This window comes from Dreissena polymorpha, chromosome 4 (assembly GCF_020536995.1).
Source record: "Dreissena polymorpha isolate Duluth1 chromosome 4, UMN_Dpol_1.0, whole genome shotgun sequence".
Lineage (NCBI taxonomy): Eukaryota > Metazoa > Mollusca > Bivalvia > Myida > Dreissenidae > Dreissena > Dreissena polymorpha.
The window spans coordinates 17,681,381-17,705,253 of record NC_068358.1 but is presented as its reverse complement, the minus strand read 5'-3'; the positions used below and the strand labels follow the sequence as shown (position 1 = coordinate 17,705,253).

At 35.1% G+C, this 23,873-nt stretch overlaps 1 protein-coding gene and 1 long non-coding RNA gene across 3 annotated transcripts; one reads left to right on the top strand and one right to left on the bottom strand.

The window, feature by feature from the left end:
* LOC127880033 (uncharacterized) lies at positions 1 to 23,473 on the bottom strand. Its single transcript, XR_008049387.1, has 3 exons — positions 23,284 to 23,473; positions 842 to 993; positions 1 to 37 (listed from the first exon to the last, which is right to left on the bottom strand). It is a non-coding gene; the product is annotated as an uncharacterized LOC127880033 (long non-coding RNA).
* LOC127880028 (uncharacterized) lies at positions 18,281 to 20,200 on the top strand. Of its 2 annotated transcripts, none has more exons than XM_052427241.1 (2): positions 18,281 to 18,496; positions 18,821 to 20,200. In XM_052427241.1, exons 1-2 carry the CDS (start codon positions 18,343 to 18,345, stop codon positions 20,038 to 20,040), a joined length of 1,374 nt encoding a protein of 457 aa, XP_052283201.1. In that variant the 5' UTR covers positions 18,281 to 18,342; the 3' UTR covers positions 20,041 to 20,200. The 2 variants fall into 2 exon arrangements, with proteins under 2 accessions (XP_052283201.1, XP_052283200.1); XM_052427240.1 differs by having other exon boundaries at positions 18,281 to 18,559.
* Positions 23,474 to 23,873: the final 400 nt, after the last annotated feature.

The following is a 23,873-nucleotide window of genomic DNA, read 5'->3' as shown; positions in this document are numbered from 1 at the left end:
GGGGAGCTCTAGTGTAGTATAGTAATGAGGTGCGAGCCTACAATATAAGTCAACCAAAATACATTTGACTAACAATAACATGTGTTGGAGCTAATGGAAGTAAAGATAGGTTTGCAAATTGTTAATATTTGATGGTTAGTTGAGAACTAGAGCCTAGACATGGTAAATGCCCGTCTGGCCGTTGGAAATTGCCGACAAATATTTCAAAAAGCCAAAAGTGAAATGCATGAGCGCCAGACTTACTGTCCAATATTTTTTTGCTTCCTAAGATTGCAACCCCTTTGCAGTTTTCAAAACAACATTATTTCTTGATTAATGGTTCCTGATATTTCCGGAAATAAAAGGTAATTCTTGTCAAATAATGTATCATTATCAACCCGACATAAGAACACTGAAGAAAATATAAAAAATCCGAGAATGATTCCAACGTCAATGGAGCTTCTCGAGTTGTCGCGAACTTTGGCGGGTTGTATACGATTTTACATGGCGCTGCACAAAAAAATGTGCTTCTAAGATGGCAGACAATAAAAGAAATAACGAAGCTTAGCAGAAATGACAAGTAACCATAGCATTAACAACGGGCATCATATAATTAATATTATTTTATGTGAAGTGCATGTCATACATGTACAACGATGAAGGATACGTTTTACTTACAAAAAACACATTTTAATTAGAAAGTCAGTGGATTAAGTATTATTTATAAACCGTTTAGGTAAGAACATGTACAATTACCTTTGTTTCACTCTGAAATGGTTAAACATATTGAATGGGTTACTGGTTTAATATAATTGAAAACACTAAACTGGTCCCAAAGATTTAAATACTAATAGATAATTACCCTTGGAATGGGTTTTCCTTCTTTAGCCCAGATGACAATGGGAGTTGGAGAACCGGTAATGCCCAGTTTCATTGTAAGTGGCTTCCTAGCACGTACACGAACTTCAGACACTCCGAAAAGAGTTGTGGTGGTCAGGTGAACCTTTGGACGCTCTGTAAAACAGCAAAAGGTAAATTAAATAGGTAGCTGTTTTCAGAGTTAAAACATGCAAATTTCTCTATATCAGGGTATTTGTCCAAAATTGTCATGTTAAATGAGATAATATATGTTAAATGCAGTCTTCACGGTAATATATTTCAACCACTAGCCCGGCATATGATGCTTTATTAGAAACAGACAAAAAATCCAATAGCCCAACTATATAAATTATTAATTTCTAGTAGCCCGATTAACATTTACCCAGTCCCGGGCTGTCAGGCTTATAGTTAGCGTGAAGACTGGTTAAATGTGAACTTTGCTTCTTAGCATTATCAATATTTTAAATCCATTTTTCATGCCTAAATTTTTGTTTTATAGTGCATTTTCAAATGAGTTGGAAAAAGCTTATCTGCAGGCTCAGAGTATTTTTAAATTTATTTATTTACAAATGGTAATCATTACCTTGGTTTGATTTCAAACATTTATTGCTTTCAACCAACTCCTACATTGAGGATTTTTTCCAATGACATAAAAATATTTATCATATTATTCAAGTCACAAATACTCTGACAATTAAACAAATTAAGGAATATCACTTTCAGGATACTTTTAATATAATTAAAAAAAACACTATAGTATAGGAGGACTTTGTTTCACAATTGTTTTACATACTAGAACTCACCAACAATCATGAACTGTGAGGACTGTCCCTTTTGATTTCTTACACATTTTGTTTTACATTAGTCAATACACAACAAACTCCAACAATATGAGGACTTTACCATTTGATAACTTAACATGTTTTTTCATAATTCAACATACAACAAACTCAATCAATATGAGCACTGTCCCTTTTGATTACTTACACGCTTTTTTAACATTATTCAACACACAACAATCTCAAGCAATATGAGGACTTTAACTTTTGATAACGTTCACATTAGTTTTTTCATAATTCAACATACATCAAACTCCAACAATATGAGGACTTTCATTTTGGATGACTTACACACTTGTTTTACATAATATTATATACAACAATCTCAAACAATATGAGGACTTTCCCTTTAACACAACAAACTCCAACAATATGAGGACTTTCCTTTCTGATAACTTACACTCTTGTTTAACAGAAATCAATGTACAACACACTAATTTTAGATTTTAATTAAAAACAAAATCAATCACAACCTTAGGGCTGGAACACAAAATATGTACAAACTTTCACAATATAATTATAAAACATTTGAACTTGTTCGACATTGCAAACATATGTTTCAACTCACAAAAAAATAAACATGGTAGGCATCTACACATTATTCCAGCATTTATTTTTTTGCCCAAAATTACAGCCGATAGTCGGCTGCTTCCCAATTGCAAAAAATGACGTCTTTTCCCAAAAATTGATTAAAATTTCCCCAAAAAAGACAAAATTTTCCTCATAAAGCCAATAAGATTAAAATGTAATTTATCAATAATTTTCGAACGAGTGCCGATCGAGCTTGTCGAGTCGTCGCCGAACGACAACTAACTTACGTATTGTTCGCGAATTTAGCCGAATACAATTTTACGTTACTATCCACATCTCTCTCACTATTGCGGAGGATACCGACGAGAGTTGATGTATCCCGATTGTAAACGCCTGTTATTTTACACACGTCCAAGATGGCGGCAAGCAGAGGAGAAATTTGCGATGAGCGGCGAAAATGATTAATGACATTCAAATTAAAAACGGATATCATATGGTTATTACGGAATAATTTAATGCGTGTGTCCATTAACGCAAAATACAACGTTTGAGATAAAAACAACAAATATCTATTAGAAATCTTCACAGTGAATGTGCATCACGGAAATCAGTGTTGGGAAATTGGCATAAGTCTACCTAAAGATGAGTATCGTTCGAAAATGGAAAGAGACAAACATGATATAATTTATATGTTAGTAATTCTGTGTATAATCAGATTCATATGCATATTCTGCTTTATTATGTTTGTCACGCTTTACAGTTTACCGAAATAGCATTTAACGGAGGATGTCAAGTGCAAGATGTTGAAAGGTAAAGAAATGAAATAAATTAGTTTAACTCCATTTAATACATCATTGACATAGCAATACCACTAAAGCGTTTTTTTTTAAATATTTGTTCATGTTTTCACCATATGATATTTAATTAAAAAAATACTGAATTAAATTCTTACTGTTAAAGAGGTTATGATTAAATGGTATAATCAAGAATCTATATAGATTATTGCAAGTTCAATATGCATGTGGGAAGGATATTAACTTAACATCGACTTCATTGTAAGAACACATTAAATTAGCACTTTATAATATAAAAATGCTGTCAAACATACTTCAATAATTTTAATTCTGTTCTTATAATCATATTTACAATTTTTCCCAATTTCATGGTTTATCGCGCTATTTTTCCCAATTTCATGGTTTATCGCGCTAATTTTCCCAATCTAAATGGCACAGGCTGTAACAAAAATAAATAAACAAGAGCACCGCCTTGCGGGTGCAGACCGCTCATCTATTTTCTTTTTAAAGGTGAAGGGACTCGCATTTTCAATCACAAAGAAGGGAGGAGTGGAGTGAAGAGGGGGTGTATAGTGTGGGGTTGTGGACATTTATTACATTATCTTCCAAAAAAGCGAAAAAAAAAAAAAAAAAAAAAAAAAATCGGTGGGGGGGGGGGGGGGGTTTGGGTGCGATGGTTGGACGGTATTTCAAACATAACCGTTTAAAAAAAAAAATGGGGGGGGGGGGGTATAGTGTGAGGGTGTGGTGATAATTTGTGAGATGATCTTAAAAAAAAAAAAAAAAAAAAAAAAAATCAAAAAAAAAAATTGGGGGGGGGGGTGGGGTGGGGGGGTGGGGTGGGGGTATAGTGTGAGGGTGTGGTGGTCATTTGTGAGATGATCTTAAAAAAAATAAATTAGGGGGGGGGGGGAGGGGGGAGGGGGGGAGGGGGGGGGGGAGGGTCAGGTAAGAGTAGTTTCATCAAAGTATCAATCAAATCTAATCATAAATAAAGAAGTTATGGCAATTTTAGCAAAATTTAATAATTTGACCTTGAGAGTCAAGGTCATTCAAAGGTCAAAGTAAAATTCAAGTTGCCAGGTACAGTAACCTCATGATAGCATGTAAGTATTTGAAGTTTGAAAGCAATAGCCTTGATACTTCGAGTGGATCGAAACACAAAATTTAACCATATATTAAAAGTTACTAAGTCAAAAAAGGGCCATAATTCCGTAACAATGACAACCAGAGTTATGCAACTTGTCCTTTTACTGTACCCTTATGATAGTTTGTGAGTGTTCCAAGTATGAAAGCAATATCTATGATACTTTAGGGGTAAAGTGGACCAAAACATAAATCTTAACCAAATTTTCAATTTTCTAAGTATAAAGGGCCCATAATTCCGTCCAAATGCCAGTCAGAGTTACATAACTTTGCCTGCACCGTCCCCTTATGATAGTTCATAAATCTTGCAAGTATGAAAGCAATAGCTTTGATACTGTAGGAATAAAGTGGACCTAAACACAAAACTTAATCAAATTTTCAATTTTCTAAGTATAAAAAGGGCACATAATTCTGTCAAAATGCCAGTCAGAGTTACATTACTTTGCCTGCACAGTCCCCTTATGATAGTTAGTAAGTGTTGCAAGTATGAAAGCAATAGCTTTGATGCTTAAGGAATAAAATGAACCTAAACACAAAACTTAACCAAAATTGTCAATTTTCTAAGTATAAAAAGGGCACATAATTCTGTCAAAATGCATGCCAGAGTTATCTAACTTTGCCTGCCCAGTCCCCTCATGATAGTAAGTAAGTGTACCAAGTTTGAATGCAATAGCATTGATACTTACTGAGAAAAGTGGAACTAAACGCAAAACTTAACCAAAATTTTCAATTTTTTAAGTATAAAAAGGGCACATAATTCTGTCATAATGCACGTTAGAGTTATCTAACTTTGCCTGCCCAGTCCCCTCATGATAGTAAGTAAGTGTACCAAGTTTGAATGCAATAGCATTGATACTTTCTGAGAAAAGTGGACCTAAACGCAAAACTTAACCGGACGCCGACGCCAACGCCAACGCCGACACCAAGGTGATGACAATAGCTCATATTTTTTTTTCAAAAAATAGATGAGCTAAAAATCACTGTTCCAGATCCACTCACCCTGCGTGGCAAGAAGGCCCAAAATCTAATCGCCCTGCAGTTTAATCTCCTTGCCCTGCATTGCTTTGAACCCGAAAAAAAACGAACTTCTGAAAACAAGCAACCAGGCCCAAGATGAAAACATCTTGGTTTGTCTTTCTACGGTCAATTAAACTCATATGGTGTTGAAACCGGTTTACAATGGACATGATTTAACAATTGAGGATTAACAAGTTTTTGAAAAGTTTACACACACAAAAACTCCTTAAAACAGAGGTTTCCACTTTTTGAGAACGAATGCAAATGTTGCATGGAAATTATTAATAAGCTCACAAGGTCCTACATAATGAGGACTATACATTTTGATGACTAGCCCACGTGTTTCTCAGAATTCATGTAACAACAAACTCCAATTTATACTAAAAACTTCACTTTTCCATGGATATCACATATATGAGGTGTAATGGATGCCTGTCCGCCGAGAGGTCACGCGTTCAATACCCACAGTGGAAGCGTTTTTTAAATCTCCCATAAAGACACCAAGTAGTGGTTCTAGTCCAGGAAACGGACTCAGCATTTGGGAAACGGCATTTTAAGGAGTCTGAGGCTTTCAATGCAAGCAAGCTAAAATAAATAGGTTTGAAACTGTCTGTTATGACCTAAAGATTTTTGCAAATTTATTTTTAAAACTTGAGATATTTGCAAAAATAAAGTTGTTAACTGTGTGTTTATATTATGTCTACCCCATATGTAATCCCCTTAAAACCCCGTTGATCCTGCACCCGGTTATACTAGTACCATCAACTTAAGAGTCTAAAATAAGTTTCAGCTTGAGTGGCTCATCAGCATGTACACAAACTTAGGATGCTTCAAATAGAATTGAACATTAGGGGTTCTGCAAAAAACAGCAAATAGTACATTTTAAAGGTAGTTGTTTTCAGGGTCTGCTCTTTGTTTGTGTTTCTCTAACTTTTTTACATGTATAAGTAGTAGGTGCAAGTAAAAATATTATTCTACACAAATATAATTTATTCAAAACAAGCAAACTTCTCTATTTTGTTTGTCCAAAATGTTCATGTTAAATGAATCAAATTATGTTTGATTAAAACTTTGCTTCTTGACATTATTAATATTTTAATTCAATTAATCATGCCTCAATTTTGTTTTAAAGTGTATTTACAAATGAGTTTGACAAGCTTATCTACATGATCCTTGAAAAGCTTATCTGCAGGCTAATTGAAAAGATTTTCTGCAGGCTCAAAGTATTTTTTTAATGTATTCATTTACAAAGGTTTCATCACCTTGGCTTGATTTCACACATTTATTGCTTTCAACCAACTCCTACCATGAGAACTTTTTTCCAATGACAAATAATATGTTTTACATATTATTCAAGTCACAAAAGCTCAGACAATTAAACAAATTATAGAACTTGACAGTCAGGATATTTTTTACTTAATTTTTGTCAAAACAACTATACTATAGGACTTTTGTTTTACAATTGTTTTACATACTATAACCCTACACACCTCAACTGTGAGGATGCCTTTTTGAGGCTTAAAAGGGCCTTTTCACAGATTTTGGCATGTTTTGAAGTTTGTCACTAAATTCTTAATATTGATAAATGTAAACATTTGATCTTAAGTTATCCAGGAAAAATCAAGAATAAAATTTTAAAATGCAAAAAAAGGTAACCCTCCGCAGGGCTCAAACCACTGACCCCTGAGTCTTGGAGTAAAAAGTCTCCCATTTAAACCTCTCGGCAATCCTTTATACAATGTCGGATTCATTTTATACTTTATATAACCATTCCTCGTAGTTTCACAGAATATAACAACAACAACAGAACTCTCTGAACTATTAATTTGTTTCACGTTGCAATGCTTTATAATTTTCAGGTTTTTAAACCATCAAAAGATGCATATAATGACTATTTAAGAGCATGGTAAATGTTCAGAATTACACATGTACTGTTTTCTCACAAATATCATAACCAAAACGAAAATTTGTGAATCTGAAACAACTTTTTTCAATTTTGTCAATTTACCCAAACGTGAACAGGCCCCTTTAATAGGATAAATGTTGAATTCGAAAATTAAATATATTTTTTAAACCTTTCATTTTGGAATTTTTAGGTCACATTTGGGAAAAATTTATCCTTTTTTCTATTTAGAATGTTGCAGAATACCAGCCCCAGTTTGGATGAAAAAACACACTGTTATGTCACGCTATAAATCAATAATTTTAAACTTTATATAATGGCAATAAAAACTGCAAGTATGTCGGAATAAATTCTTGACATGTGGGGTGTTTTGCTATTCCAAATAGTCAAATGCATCTAATAATACCATATAGTATAAAAGTCACATGACTGTTAAATACTGCAAGATTATCATTTTACAAATGAATTCGATCTGGATGAATACAGATCTGATACATTAAGAAACAGAACAGTTATTTAGAGATGTGTTGGGGCAGTATTTTGTTAAAAGTATGCTGTACATGTTAAAATTATCCATCATTCCCAATTACGCTGCCTATTTTAATCAATTCTAAACTTACTTAACCGTGATTGTCATTCGTAACTTAAGAGATGAGGGTAACATATAAACATGTTGGGACTGTTGCAAAAGGGAAATGTGTTCGCAGCTGACCAGTATAATGTTTAGATACTTACACAATTAAAATATTGTTTGTTTGCAGTATTGATCTAACAAGAATGTTAAGATAAGGTATGTTTGCTACATTTTCAAGTTACAAAATATCCTACAATGTTAGGACTTTACCTTTTGAGTACTTACACAAGAGGTTTGCATCATTCACTTCAAAACAACTCCTACAATGTGAGGACTACATTTTGGGGAGTAAGTGAATGCTTAACAGATGTCAACTCACTACATCTCTCGCAATACAAGGACTGCATTTTGTTGAATAAAACAGATGTCTTACTGACTTCAACTCAGATTAAATTGCTACAATATGAGGGCTACAATCTCTTAACTAACACAATAGCTTTGCAGAAAACAACTTATAACAACTCAGGGCTTTTTTTCCTGACTTTGTGAAGCGGCCCTGGCCCCTCACTTTGTGAAAAAATGAGTCGCGAACTTGTCAAAATTGTGAAAAATTGAGTCGCGAACTTTTCAAAATTGTGAAAAATTGAGTCGCGAAACTTCTTAAAATTGTGAAAAAACGAGTCGCGAACTTCTTTAAATTGTGAAATTCAAAGTTCAATGCATTAGCATAGCTAAAGCATGTTAAACACTTGAATATTATCAAAATTTCCTTAAATAATGCAATAAAGGCATATTTTCCTTCTATGAATACTGTATTTGATACAATAACAACACATATACATATATCTGATTTGCAAAAAATTATTCATGTACCAAATGCAACTAAAATACCTGGTCCCAACAATTCTTTACCACAGGAATAACATTTATAAACATAGAACATTTCAAGGGCACATAACTCAGACATGTTCTGGACTTGACAGCTTTAGAACTCTGTTCTTTTTACTCTTGAAAATGTCAATAATTCTTTCAATATCTGAAGAGGAAAATTCCTTCTTCATGATAATTTTCATGTTCTGTGAGCCTGACCCTTGCCAGTGCATGATGATCTCCCTGGGAGGTTGTCATTTGATCTGAAACATTAGGTATACATTGAAAAACAGTACTTTTGTAAGAAATGTAAACAAGTTATTTTATTTTTCACATTTTTTCACAAAGCATAAATAGACTACATACAAAGTTTGAATCATGAATATGTGTCATGAATATGCATTTAAATGAAAAAAATATATATGAAAAAACCACATTATTACATGTACTTTAACCAAGATTTCCAATCGTAAACAGATACGAATAACAAGTCTCGGTAATCAATACTAGGGGACGTTTTGACTAGGGGCCGTTTTGACTAGCTTCCATCAATACATAAGCCGCGGCAGATACTTTCACTTTTATCAAATGACTTTCCTTATAATGTTATCAATGTGCATGTTTCAAATCTTACCCTTCTGTAGAAAGCTTTTGTTTCTTTACTGTTATCCCAAATTTAAATAAATCGGGATTATTTTGCGTTTTTTTTAATTTTCTTCGTGTAGTAGAGAGCGTTCGGCGTCGCCATTTTTCGGCGTTAGCTGAATAAGCCAGCTTTTCACCCTGACTTGACCTTTGTAAGTGTCCAATAATACTCAAATAAAATTTCCCGCGGCTAGGTACGAATGAATACACTTCATTTATTCCATTGGCTGATTTGAGTATAACACCATAACATTGGAAACATATCCGCGTCTTTGTAACACTGTTTTACTGCATGAAACAATTTTATCTCTAATGAAAAGGCTCAATAGATAGAACAGTTTTACAATCAATTTTCGACATAAATACAGTTTGTGCGTTCACCTTTTATTTTCAGAGAATTACCAGCGCAAAAGCGTTTATACTAGTAGCTATGTTGTCATATTTAGTACTTACTTGCATTGCATTTCAACCCGCGAGGTTTCGGGTCAACTCCCGGCCATTTGTGAAAGTCAAAGTTTATATACAGTTCATCACCGGAGTTCGCAGAAGGGGTTGCGATCATTGTGGTACACCGGTCTTACTGACAATAACGTACTTACTGTAATGCATTGCATTCCAATCCGCAAGGTATCAAGGTCAGATTGCGGTCAGTTGCAGAAATCTTTATATAAACGCCGTCTCGTAAACTTTGTGCACTTGAAGTCTGTTTTGATCAGAAAGATACTAAATAAAGATATTCGGCGATATTATTGTGGTATGTCAATCATCGATTTTTAATATGGTTTTAACATTTGCATGATAAGGACCAATTTTGATAAAAATAATTAGAAATATTTATCCATTTAGACCAGTTTATTAAGCATGAGCACAATAATTCACTATACTATAATTATGCAATTAAATAAGATTCGAGTATTGCCGGCTGACCTATATGCAATCGTTTATTTTCATGTTTCTTGTGTTTTTCTATTCTGTAAATATAGATATCTGAGTAATAATATCACATAAAGCAAAATAAGCCACGAAATCTGGCGCAACACCCCGTAATTGATTTGCTTATGATGTAGCTAAGAACTGCGCAGAAAAAGGCATCCGCTACTTTTTATCTCATAAAGATAACTTTTGATCGTTCATAAACATCGACCACAATCAACGCCGTATATCTTTTTAAAAGATATTTCTTGTTTATAGTGACGTTGCTGGGCAGAGCTTTTACTATTTACGCCGGTTTCACCGGTTATACAACACTTTAAAATCGATTAAAACAAGCAAACATCGGTAACGCGAGTTAAGTTTTTCGCGAATTCGGAATTAAAAACGAGGTTATGAAACTTATATTTCTGTTCCGAAATGGCCGTTTTTGACAGTTTTGAGCACAAAAAGTCCGTTTTTCACGATTTAAAACGGCCGTTTTTGTAAATATTCACGGCCATGTCAGGTTTGTGAATTGGCCGTGTCAAAATTGTGAAATGTCCGTCCACGGCCAATTGCAAAGAAGGAAAAAAAGCCCTGCAACTCTCAATTTACTCATACAATAAGAGGACTACATGTACCTTTTGAGGACAAACAAATGTTTTACAGAATCAAACTCACAACAAACTCCTACTGTGTGAGGACTTTACATTTTGAGGAATAATCCCAATACCAATAATTTACAGATTTCAACTCACAACAAACTCATGCAATACGAGGACTAAACCTTTTGATAAAATATACACATATTTGTATTGTTTGAGATCATTCAATATGATGACTTAACAAGCACCTTTAGAGGCCAGGCACACATTTTTAATATTTCAGGTACCTATACAAACCTATTGTAGAGGTCACTGACTGTAGGTATTATGTGGATTAATAGAACCCGATAGTACATGTAATAATTGTGTTAACACAATATTACTTGTTGCACGCATGATAGCTATTTTGTATGCACTCGATAGCTAAAGCTAACAAGAGCACCGCCTTGCGGGTGCAGACCGCTCATCTATTTTCTTTTTAAAGGTGAAGGGACTCTCATTTTCAATCACAAAGGAGGGAGGGGTGGAGTGAAGAGGGGTGTATAGTGTGGGGTTGTGGACATTTATTACATTAACTTCCAAAAAGCGAAAAAAAAAATCGGGGGCAGGGCGGGGGGGGGGGGGATGGGGGGAAGGGCGATGGGGGGGGGGGGGATTTTTTGGGTGCGATGGTTGGACGGTATTTCAAACATAACCGTTTAAAAAAAAAAATTGGGGGGGGGGGGTGGGGTATAGTGTGAGGGTGTGGTGGTAATTTGTGAGATGATCTTAAAAAAAAAAAAAAAAAAAAAAAAATTGGGGTGGGGGGGGTGGGGTGGGGGGGGGTGGGGGGGGGGTATAGTGTGAGGGTGTGGTGGTCATTTGTGAGATGATCTTAAAAAAAAAAAATAGGGGGGGCGGGAGGGGGGAGGGGGGGGAGGGCACGGGGGACGGTTTGGGTGGAGTCTATTGTGGTATGTCAGGTAAGAGTAGTTTGGTCAAAGTATCAATCAAATCTAATCATAAATAAAAAAGTTATGGCAATTTTAGCAAAATTTAATAATTTGACCTTGAGAGTCAAGGTCATTCAAAGGTCAAGGTAAAATTCAACTTGCCAGGTACAGTAACCTCATGATAGCATGAAAGTATTTGAAGTTTGAAAGCAATAGCCTTGATACTTAAGAAGTAAAGTGGATTGAAACACAAAATTTAACCATATATTAAAAGTTACTAAGTCAAAAAAGGGCCATAATTCCGTAACAATGACAACCAGAGTTATGCAACTTGTCCTTTTACTGTACCCTTATGATAGTTTGTGAGTGTTCCAAGTATGAAAGCAATATCTATGATACTTTAGGGGTAAAGTGGACCAAAACATAAATCTTAACCAAATTTTCAATTTTCTAAGTATAAAGGGCCCATAATTCCGTCCAAATGCCAGTCAGAGTTACATAACTTTGCCTGCACAGTCCCCTTATGATAGTTAATAAGTGTTGCAAGTATGAAAGCAATAGCTTTGATACTGTAGGAATAAAGTGGACCTAAACACAAAACTTAATCAAATTTTCAATTTTCTAAGTATAAAAAGGGCACATAATTCTGTCAAAATGCCAGTCAGAGTTACATTACTTTGCCTGCACAGTCCCCTTATGAAAGTTAGTAAGTGTTGCAAGTATGAAAGCAATAGCTTTGATGCTTGAGGAATAAAATGGACCTAAACACAAAACTTAACCAAAATTTTCAGTTTTCTAAGTATAAAAAGGGCACATAATTCTGTCAAAATGCATGCCAGAGTTATCTAACTTTGCCTGCCCAGTTCTCTCATGATAGTAAGTAAGTGTAACAAGTTTGAATGCAATAGCATTGATACTCACTGAGAAAAGTGGACCTAAACGCAAAACTTAACCAAAATTTTCAATTTTCTAAGTATAAAAAGGGCACATAATTCTGTCAAAATGCACCCCAGAGTAATCTAACTTTGCCTGCCCAGTCCCCTCATGATAGTAAGTAAGTGTACCAAGTTTGAATGCAATAGCATTGATACTTTCTGAGAAAAGTGGACCTAAACGCAAAACTTAACCGGACGCCAACGCCAACGCCAAGGTGATGACAATAGCTCATATTTTTTGTTCAAAAAATAGATGAGCTAAAAATGAAGTTGTTTTTCAGGCACTTTTTCAACAAACAAAATGAGACAAGGGAGGGAATTTTTGTTTTATAATTTATTTAAGATCATATTTTATTGTGTTTTTTAAAACTATTTTTCTATATAAACCTTGAAAAACATTATCAAACATATCAAAAACAACCTACAGATTACTTACAGTTTTAAGTTTTTATACTAACACAGTATGTATTTTAAAAATATTATGATTTTCAGTTACAACATAGCTCGATCAAAATGTGTATTGCCATGGATGTTGTTTCTTTTATAATTAAGAAAGCAAATTTATTCATAAAACTCGTGTAACAAATTCGCTCTTAAAACTCACACTCAGTCTCTTTCATTTCAAAAGGTAATATTAAAATTTGCGTTTAAATTTAAAAAAAAATGCTTTAAGACTTTAAATAAGTGGTGACATATAAGTGGTGATGGAACATGCTTAAACACACCAAACAACATGTTACCACAGGGCCCTCGTTTTTGGAACCCCATTTCCCCCTTAAAATATTATACTTTTGTCCCCTTTTTCAGCTAAAAATTCCCCCTCCTAATTTTTTAAAATACTTTTATACCTATGTTGCCAGCTGGTATCGTACTATTGACCTTTGATTTTATGTATATTTATGCAAATTACATTAACATATAGCTTTTTTAAGTGTTGAAAAGTTGGTGAAAAGATCTTCTAAAATTCCCTTTTTGCCCAAAACGACGCGAAATTCTCCCTTCTAAGGGCCCCAGTCCCAATCACCCAAAGTGAAGTAAGGGCCCTGCATCATCACTTAATGATGCTGTCAAATAGAACTTATCCCAATTTTGGGACATATATACAGCCATAGAGACATGGCTTAAAGCCTCCCACTTCCATTTATGGAAAGCAATGGCAATTGATATGTGAAGCAAATATCGAGCTGGGTACATCTAGAATAAATGTCTTCAGAAAATTGACATCTTAGAACCCTGTAATGTACATGTACCAGTCTCCTCAACATCAAACTGAACAAATTTTCCAAAACCCAGACGGCACCATTTACAATAACATAAAATTCAACAGTTTTAAAAGTCATTTATGAATCAAAAAACCTTTTCAAGAGATTAAATAATGTGTCGTCTTTACAGACAGTATATCCAATGACTCCAATATCCAATAACGCTTTCATTGCTTTGACATCAACTTCAAGGGAATTTCTGGTCAGGAAGGCTTTCCCAACAAACCGAATGTACACAAAAGTATACAGAATTGTACATCTGCCAGATTTTTCAGCCAAGTTAAAATGTAAACATGAATATTTTTTTTGTTATAAAATAATTAAGGAGCAGGCCATAATAAAACAAAGCAGCACTGCCTGAAAACTAAGTCATTACTTTTTTTTCCGTAACCCAATTTAACCAATGTTTAAATATATGTCATTATTGATTACTTATTACATGCAATCTTAATAAATCGCATGCAAACGTTATAACTATTGCATGGCCAGGTAATAGCTATCTCAGGTGCACTGATTAGATACAGCTAAAAAAATATTTCTTATGTCTTATTTATGCCACTGCAGATTTTTGTCATTAAATAAAAAATATACCAAATCAGTCACTTAATTAAAGATTTTTTTTGGAGATTGCATGATAAGAAAGAAAGAGGCATAACACACTTAAAATTATAAAAGTTGCATCTGAGCAGTGAGAATTTTCGACTATCTGACCAGTTTTTGCATAATTTACTAGTATATATCATAGAAACATTGTTATTTTACAATCATGAAAACAAATCAGATCACTATACATCATAGTCAATGATCATATTGCGTCTTTACAATTTCGAAACTATGTTCTCTGTAATTGTATTTACGTCTTTTATATGATACTTTAAACGTAGCGTGGAAAGAAAACAATTTAAATTTAGTTGGCCCTAGTCCCTTTTCCGCTACCCTAGTGTTGAAACATACCCTTTGCCCCTGAAACTTTGATGACAGGGCCATAGGTTTGTGTAATGTCGCGTGTGTATCTTAAACATGAATAATGAAAAAGAAAACAAAAGATTGTGAGAACATGCTGTGGCTTAGGTTCAATGATTCAACACCCACACATACACCAGACACCTTTTTTAATGGATGGGTCCAGAGGGGCATGGGCTTTGAACTGGATACAAATCATTTATGCTACTTGTAATGTGAAACAAAGCCTACTTGTTGCTAAAGGCTAAACAGTGATGGTCAATCTTAAATTGAGTGTTCGCAGCTGACCGGTATAATGTTCAGATACTTACACACTTTTTTATGCATTTCAATCAAGAATGCTAAGGTAACTAAGGTATGTGTGTTACATACTTTAAGTTACAACACCTCCTACAATATAAGGACTTTAACTTTTGAGTACTAACACAAGAATTTTGCATAATTCACTACAAAACAATTCCCACAATATGAGGACTACATTTGGAGGAGTAAAACGGATGCTTTACAGACTTCAGTTTACAACAACTCCTACATACTTGAACTCATATTGAAGTGAATATGAGGACTATAATTTGTTGACTAACACAATTTCTTTGCTGATACCACTCATAAAGACTCTCCATATACTCCAACAATACGAGGACTTAACCTTTTGAGGACTTACATGTTTTACAGAATCCAACTCAAAACAAACAAACTCCTACAGCATCAGGGCTCCCACTGTCATTCGCAATTGGCACCAAATGCGAAAGTTTGAGAAAAGTGGTGATAAAATCTTTCAATTTGTAAAAACAACTGGCGCTTTAAGTCAATTGTATGTTGAGGCCAAAAGAGCAGTCTCTGGCATTGTTTGCCCCATTTACAGGTCATGCAAAGTTAAAAATTTAAATGGAAAGTTAGGAGCCATTAGACATTGAAATTGTTCATAGATGATTCCTTGATTAATTGCCTTGACAAGTTGTGCTATTTAAATATGCTTCTGCAAATTTAAATGAATCATTAATATGGCACTCAAGAATAAGAAAATGGGAAGAGGTAACCTCTGCTAAAATATAGCTGTTTTCCTGGCACTAGCAAATTGCCAATAAATAAGGGACTCGTGTACAGGTCGGTTTTGGAATAGCTGATGTTAAATGAGATTTTAAATGATTTAATATATATATATATATATATATATGTATATAAATTTGTAACAAAGTATACATTTGATACAACATTAAATTGCTGAATATTTACAAGGAAGTGAAAAAAGATACTAAACATTACTGGTTTAATTACATTTTTTGTAAGATACTAATACACCTGTACAAAAAAATCACAATCATATGGTTTTATTTTACTTTTGTCTTAAAGAATTGAAATTCATTTTTTTTTTCGTTAAAAATCGTGTCTTGTATTCAGCCCAATTCCAAATTGAAAAAAGTATATATTTTTCCAAAATGGGACCTAAAAATTTACAATTGAAGTTTTCAAAAAAAAACATAAAAATATATTTTTTTCTTTATAGATTTCCAGCCATAAATATAACTAAAAGGCTCATATTTTTTTAAAGTGGCAAAATAAGGCGTTAATGTGTGGCAAAAGAAAATTTCAACCTAACCTAGCGAGAGCCCTGCAGTATGAGGACTTTATATTTTGAGCAATAACTAAAAAAAACAATATTTTACAGATTTCAACTTACAACAAACACTACATTATGAGGACTCAACCTTTTGATGAAATGTACACATTTTTTAGATTATTCAAGTCATAACAAATTATTTCAATATGATGACCTTGCATGCACCTTTAGATTTGTTTGCATATTTAAAATCTGCTATAGTGCGGGAACGTAATACTATCACATTCACATTATTGTAATAAGTATCACATACATTTTGTACAATGTAGTAACAATGGCATGCAAATGATAAACCACTACTGTACGAAAGTTAGCATGTAATATCGTTCGCATGCAACTGTAATAGATACCGCTAAATTAGAAAAAATATGTGTAACAATTATGCCATTGTATTAAAGAGAATATTAAATGTTCTCTTTATAATCCAATTTATTTAAAGCCGCACACAAGGCGTTGAAGTAAGCTCAACTTTAAACTGGTCATCTCACGTAAATAAAATTAGTAAAGCAAGCCAGAGCTTAGGATTCTTAAAACGAAACATTCATTCTTCTAAAATGGAAACTAAGGCAGCGGCATATAACAGCATTGTTAGACCATCCTTGGAATATTGCTCTAGTGTGTGGGACCCTTACCATCAGAAAGATATTGATAAAATTGAAAATGTTCAGCGTCAAGCTGACAAATTTGTAACGCATAATTACAGCAAGACACAGGGCACGGTCACAAAATATAATTAAGGATTTGAATTGGAATACATTGCAATTAAGAAGACAACAAGCTAGACTCATTTTGTTCTATAAAATAGTACATAATCATGTTGGCGTCAATCCCCTTCACTATCTCACTCCATACATTAGACACTCACGCCATCACCATCACATGGCATACCAAATACCACCAAGTACAGCTGATTACCACAAATTTTCTTTCTTTCCAAGAACAGTTGTACAATGGAACACACTTTCATCTATGTAGTCAGCGCTGATACGATCGCTGGATTTAAATCAGTGCTGTCTACATCAGTGTTCCTTCCTTATATCACATGTTTCTGCTTTTATCCTGGTTTTAACTTGACTAATATTCTCACCACATGCACAGTTGTATATGTATATATTTAAGTCTTAAGGGCTTAAGGTGTTAGGTTTTGCATCTTTTTTATCACTGTCGATAGGATTTTCCTGAGTGGATTAAGTAACTTGGGAAACCTATCAATCTATTTCTTTTTAACCCCCCACGCATGGCTATAATGTATATGTATTGAACATAGCCATTATTATAATAGAAGAAGAAGAAGGAGAAGAAGAAAGAAGGTGTCACAAGGAAAAAACATGATCATAAGTATTTAACCAAGATTGAAAGTCGGGGATATTTTTTTACTTTTTGACCATAAATATCCTATTATGCGGACATGTTACACTGCTTATTTTCAGGTACATTCCGTAACTGCTGTGTCTATGCAGACCTATTTCGAACTACGACCGGAGAGCCAGCAAGCGCTTGGTTTGTTTACCTACCTACATGTATATATATGGTGGACGAACCAGTTATCGAACACCTAAGAATTTACGTTAAATTACCTTAAAATTGAAACACTTAAAATGACAAAAACATTTTGTTTTAACAAATGACTAACAGTTCAATCATTGAATGATTTATCTGTAAAGTTTTCCAGCAAACTACCTTCAAGAATTTATAACAATGATTCCCTGATTATTGTCACCTCTAGCAGACAAAACAAAATGGCGGCCGATGTAAACATGACCTATTACCCGACACTTCATAAATACTACTCCAGTATATTGAGGTATTTCACGTGACGTCATCAAATATCCGGCGGCCATTTTGAAGGCCTCGATTTGGATAGGCAAACACCCTGTTCCGTCACGGAGAATTATTTTGTATAAAGAAGAGTTAAATATAGAACGAATACGTAAAATGGTCGTCAAGTGTTCTATTTTTGGCTGTGTTAATAGAAAAGATAGAGAGCATGACCTTGAATTTTATCGGCTTCCGGCAATAACAACAACTCAAGGAGAAAAGCATGAAGAACTTTGCAGACTTCGTCGGCGAACATGGCTGGCAAATATTGGTCAGAGCTTCGAGAACAAGAACGAAAACAACGTTCGTGTGTGCTCTTCGCATTTCATAACAGGTAAACATCTGGACAACTCTAAAATTAGACTATTAGTCCGAATAAAAAACTCGGAATTGAATAATATCAAAATTAACCTTAAGTCTAGCGACGATCTGTAGTGGAGACTAATCATAAATAACTGTCAGAAAGCCAACGCTCATCTTGTTAGGAAGTTATAATTTGACTTTCGTCAAGTGTATCAGTTAAATTGTTACTATTGTCGACTGTTTTTACTTTTTACCAAGAAGTGAGCCTTATTAAAAGTTGTCTTTTTTTCAGGAAAGAAATCTAATTTGTATGACCAACTAAATCCTGACTGGGCCCCGACTGTTAACCTTGGTCTAAAGAGAAAGCAGCCTTGTCCTGACAGGTATGCTCGCCAACGAAAAAGACTACTGTCAGCTTCAGCATTTGAAAACCGGGATGTAAACCTGTGTTCAGAGAATGAAGAACTCCCTGAACCAGCAGTTACTGACACTGGAATTTCATGTCAAACAGACATAGGCTTAGAGCTTATGACTGCGATGCAGGATGAGCTTCAGCAACTTCGAGTTGAAAACATGGAACTGAAACGGCGATTGAATGGTTACACGACTCGATATGAAATTGATTACTTTGCAGATAACAACGAGAAAGTAAAACATTTCACTGGACTGCCGGATTTCTTTACCCTGACTATACTCTTCGAACATATTAAAGACTTTCTTCCTTCAAGCTTTGTTATGGGGAAGTTTAAGATGTTCATATTAACTCTTGTTAAACTTCGACTAAACATGTCCAATGTATTCTTAGCCTACGAGTTCGACACTACCCAGCCGACTGTGTCGAGACTGTTTACAAGTTGTATATCAACTTTGTATAAAAGACTTTCAAGGCTCATCAGATGGCCGGAAAAGGAGCCTTTAAAAAAGACTATGCCAATGGAATTTAGAAAGAATTTTGCAAAAAAATGCACAGTCATCATTGATTGTTTTGAAGTTTTTTGCGAAAAACCCAGTGGACTAACTGCACGTGCTGAAACGTGGTCATCGTACAAGCATCATCATACAGTTAAATATTTAATAGGCATCACACCTCAAGGAACTGTCTCATATCTTTCTAACGGATGGGGTGGTCGTGTAAGCGACAAGTACATTACTGAAAACTGTGGGTTTTTAGATAAATTGCTGCCAGGGGACCTAGTGCTAGCTGACCGGGGATTCAATATTGCTGAAAGCGTAGGAATGGTGTCTGCAGAGGTGAAGATTCCAGCATTCACAAAAGGAAAAGATCAACTTTCACCTCTTGACGTGGAATCTACTAGGAAACTTGCACATTCAAGAATCCATGTTGAGAGGGTGATCGGAAGTGTCAGACAAAAGTACTCTATCTTGAATGGTTCTGTGCCAATATCATTTCTCATGAACAAAGATATTGAAGGAAGGTGTGTAATGGACAAAGTTGCAACTGTTGCATGTGGCCTTGTTAATTTGTGTGAATCAATTGTGAACTTTGACTAAAAGCGCAATAAATAATGAACAAAGACTAGCAGTGTAAAATAAGTGCATGTTTATTATTGTTTGCAAAGAACTGGCAGTATAATGGGATGTTCATTATTGTTTGCTTATGAAATAATTACACAAAACCTGGTCAAATAAAATTATAAACTATGAACATAAAGCGTACTTAATTGTTATGAATTTTATACAAACATTAACTTGTTTATGTACAAATGTACCATGATTTACTATATACGAGTCGCATAATGCATGTGCGTAAAGTGTCATCCCAGATTAGCCTGTGCAGTCCACACAGGCTAATCAGGGACAACACTTTCGCTTTTGACATTTTTCGTTTAAATAGTCTCAGCAAAAACCAATATTGGCGGAAAGTGTTGTCTCTGATTTGCTGGTGCTGACTGCACAGGCTAATCTGGGACGACACTTTACGCACATGCATTATGCCCAGTTTTCTCAGAACGCAACACATTAGAATTCAAAACCTGGTATCAATTAATAAGATTTAATGTGACACAAACAACTTTGAAACAACAAACCAATGAATTCAAATAAAAATATACTGTTACAATCTGCTCATTGCTGCTTAACTCCCAAGAATATAAATATGCAGTGAACATATTTCACATTTGCTATATTAAAACATAGCAAAATATTTTTTACAAATTTACACTTTCAGTAAACTTTAAATATTAACAATGTTTGGAACTTGCAACATTTTAGGCATCATTAAATAAAAATCACATAAGCTTCTTTTCAAGCAACAGTTTCTATACAATTATTTTACACTGTACATTTCCTTTTCTTGCCGCACCGACTGAATTGCTGAAGTTTCCTACAGTCAGGACAATACCATTTTCCGTTCGGTTTACTCTCTACGTTAACACACGGGTAGTGGAACCAACCTATGGAACACGCATTGTTGTCACAACATATCATGGTCCCAAACTCCCCCTGTTCACAGTAGCAGAAAGATTCGTCTTCAGCCACATTTTTGCTGTTGTCATTGTTGTTGACAGTGGTATTTAAAGATGTAGATTGCAAGACTTTGGAGGGTCTGGAATAAAACTTTCCAACTAACTCTGGGAGAATGGCAGTCTTGAACAAAATCTCAGATTCTGCACATATTTTGTCCCATGTGACCTGACAAAATTCAATTTCTTCCACATGAATATCCACTGCCGTCCATACAACAAAGTATGCCCGCTCCATGCCAGTGCAGCCCAACTGAGTCTGTATCTGGTAGAAGTAGTCGTGATCCTTTTTTAAAGTTTTCACGCAATCATTCACAACCAAGTAATCCAAATCTTGTAAAACATTGTCTCGACAACTATAGGGGCATTTAATTTCTAGCGTAGCCTGGCCACAGCAGTCACAGGTCACAATGCCGTCCGGTGACGCACCAATAAACTGCTTGTCCTCTGATATCACTAAACCAACATCCTCCACTCGAAAATTGTCATGCAGGGCTTCCATAGCAGAAATGAACTGTTCCTTGGCTACAGATTCATTATCTTTACCCCATTTGATGGCTGGAGTTTCCACATTGGTAACACCTGGATAACAAATGCTCTTTATGAGGCTTTGTGATGGAGCAGCTTTACTTGTTACACAAACCTGCCTTGCCCGCGATGCTGTTATCCGACCGGCTCTAAATTGGTGCCATAGCTTGTTGTTCCGCTGTTCTCTGGTAGCAAATTCAACAGCACAGCTTTGCTCCTTAGAACATTTCAAGTTCATTTGTTTGCAATGTTCAACCAATTCAAAGTAATTCATTTCCAAGCATTTGTCATTTTTCAAGTCCGATAGAACTGCTGGAAAGTCCTGCGATATTGCCTTTGGCACAAACTTATCACAGTAAGGTTCAGTGATTGACAAAATTGCTGCTTTTGACCCAGCTTCTGCAAGAGTTTTTAACAACTGGTCAATATCTTCATCAGAAGCTTCTGGAACTTTGTTGTCCCGTACTTTTGATGCTGGAGTTCTAGGAACTGGCGTTCTAGGAATTGGTGTCTTAAGGGTGACTGTGTCACATGCTTCCTCCTCTAGTGCGCTCCTGAAATTTCGCTTTGCTGTCTTTGCTGCCGTGAAATCTATATCTTTAATTTCTTTGTACGATACCTTCTTCAGGGCAGATGGCAGCAACCAATATGCCTTTTCCTCTGTTACTGTTTTCGAATCACGAATTTTAACAGTTGCTTCAATCGCATAGAGAAGCGCAGCTATATGGGTACATGCCTCACCCAATCCAGCCATGCAGTTACAGTGAGCCCCAAGAATTTTTCCATCTTTTGAGCAGATTAGCCATGGTCTAAGTGGAGTCTCACTCAGTCTCTGTGAATGCATAACTTTTGCACTTACTACAGTATTTCCTCCACATACAATGGCACATCGCTCTCGGACCCAACCATTAATAAACTGATTGTAGGCATCCAGACCTTTGTATGCCTGCAGATCCTCCTTGGTGTAGGCACTGGTTGTGTATAGAAGGTAGTGTTGGACATCATAGTACTGCACAGGTGGCAATAAACCAACATCAGTAGACCATTTCTTCGATTCAATTTGATATGGGTCACAACCGTCAATCAGTTTTAATTTATCATCGTACCTGGCCGCCTCCAATGCAGACAATTTCTCTCTGTATGAAGTTGTATCCTTTACTTTAATTAATGTATCTGCAGTGTATGACATCTTCTTTGTCAAATTTAATGCTTTTTCACAACATATTGAACGGAACTACGGAGATTTTCAAATTTTTTCGTTAAGTATTATGAAGCAATGCAATTTTCTTTGTTTAGCCTCCAAAATGGCGGACATCCGGTTTGGAGGCAGTCTAAAATGCGGATCGTGAAATACCTCAATACAAAGTCACATGACTATCATGTGACCCGGACTCGGCGAAATAATCTGCGCCTGCTGCAATCAAAATTGCAAACGGAAATATGCTTTTTGGTGTGTAAATGCACGTTTTGATAAATGCATTCAAAAAGTAATAGCAAAAAACACACAAACAGTGTAAATAACAATAAATGCATTCCTTTAACCTGTTTTCGGCGCATTTGTTTCAAGCTAAGTAGGCAAGTAGCTCATGGACTTCATGTGCGACCATTTGTTTATCAATGTGACGTCATGCGCACTTTTGCGCATGTGCATACAGAACCAAAACAAAACGTCCGATAATAGGTGCTGTTCGATAACAGGTACTTACACGATAAACCGGTATTCTAAGTCGCGAAAACGTATTACCTTCTTCGTGGACGAAAATCAGCAGTCAGCACGAAGGAAGATTTGGGTATTTTGTGTTTCTTTTGCTCTTTCGGCTCCGGTAGAATCCAATGTGATTCTTTTCCGCGTCAGAATCACTTGTCGCGACTCTTTGACGAAAATTTCTTTTCGATTTCTTGAACATTTGCGCCAGTTTACACACTACACTAGTGTAGAGGTTACACTACACTAACATTGACGAGTTTGAACAGCCGCACACGATTTAACCAAATATATTTGCAAGCACGATTCTCAATAAAAGCTCGATAAGACCATCGATTATTTAATGTTGTACAATTCTTTGGAAGCTAGTATTTATCCTAAAATGAGAATAATCATTGCCATTTAATTAACCGTTTTCTTTAATCTGATAACAACTGTTTGATGGCAACTAAGCTCAGACTTTAGTGTTTACGCAAAAGTCGACAAAATCCATCACATACAAAAACAAAATGACAATAAAATGATTACAGAAATTATTTGATCTAATAAAAGTTCAACACCCGATACATTGTCTTTTTGAAAGGTGAACAGAAAACACAAAACAACAACCATCCTGCTACAATATACAG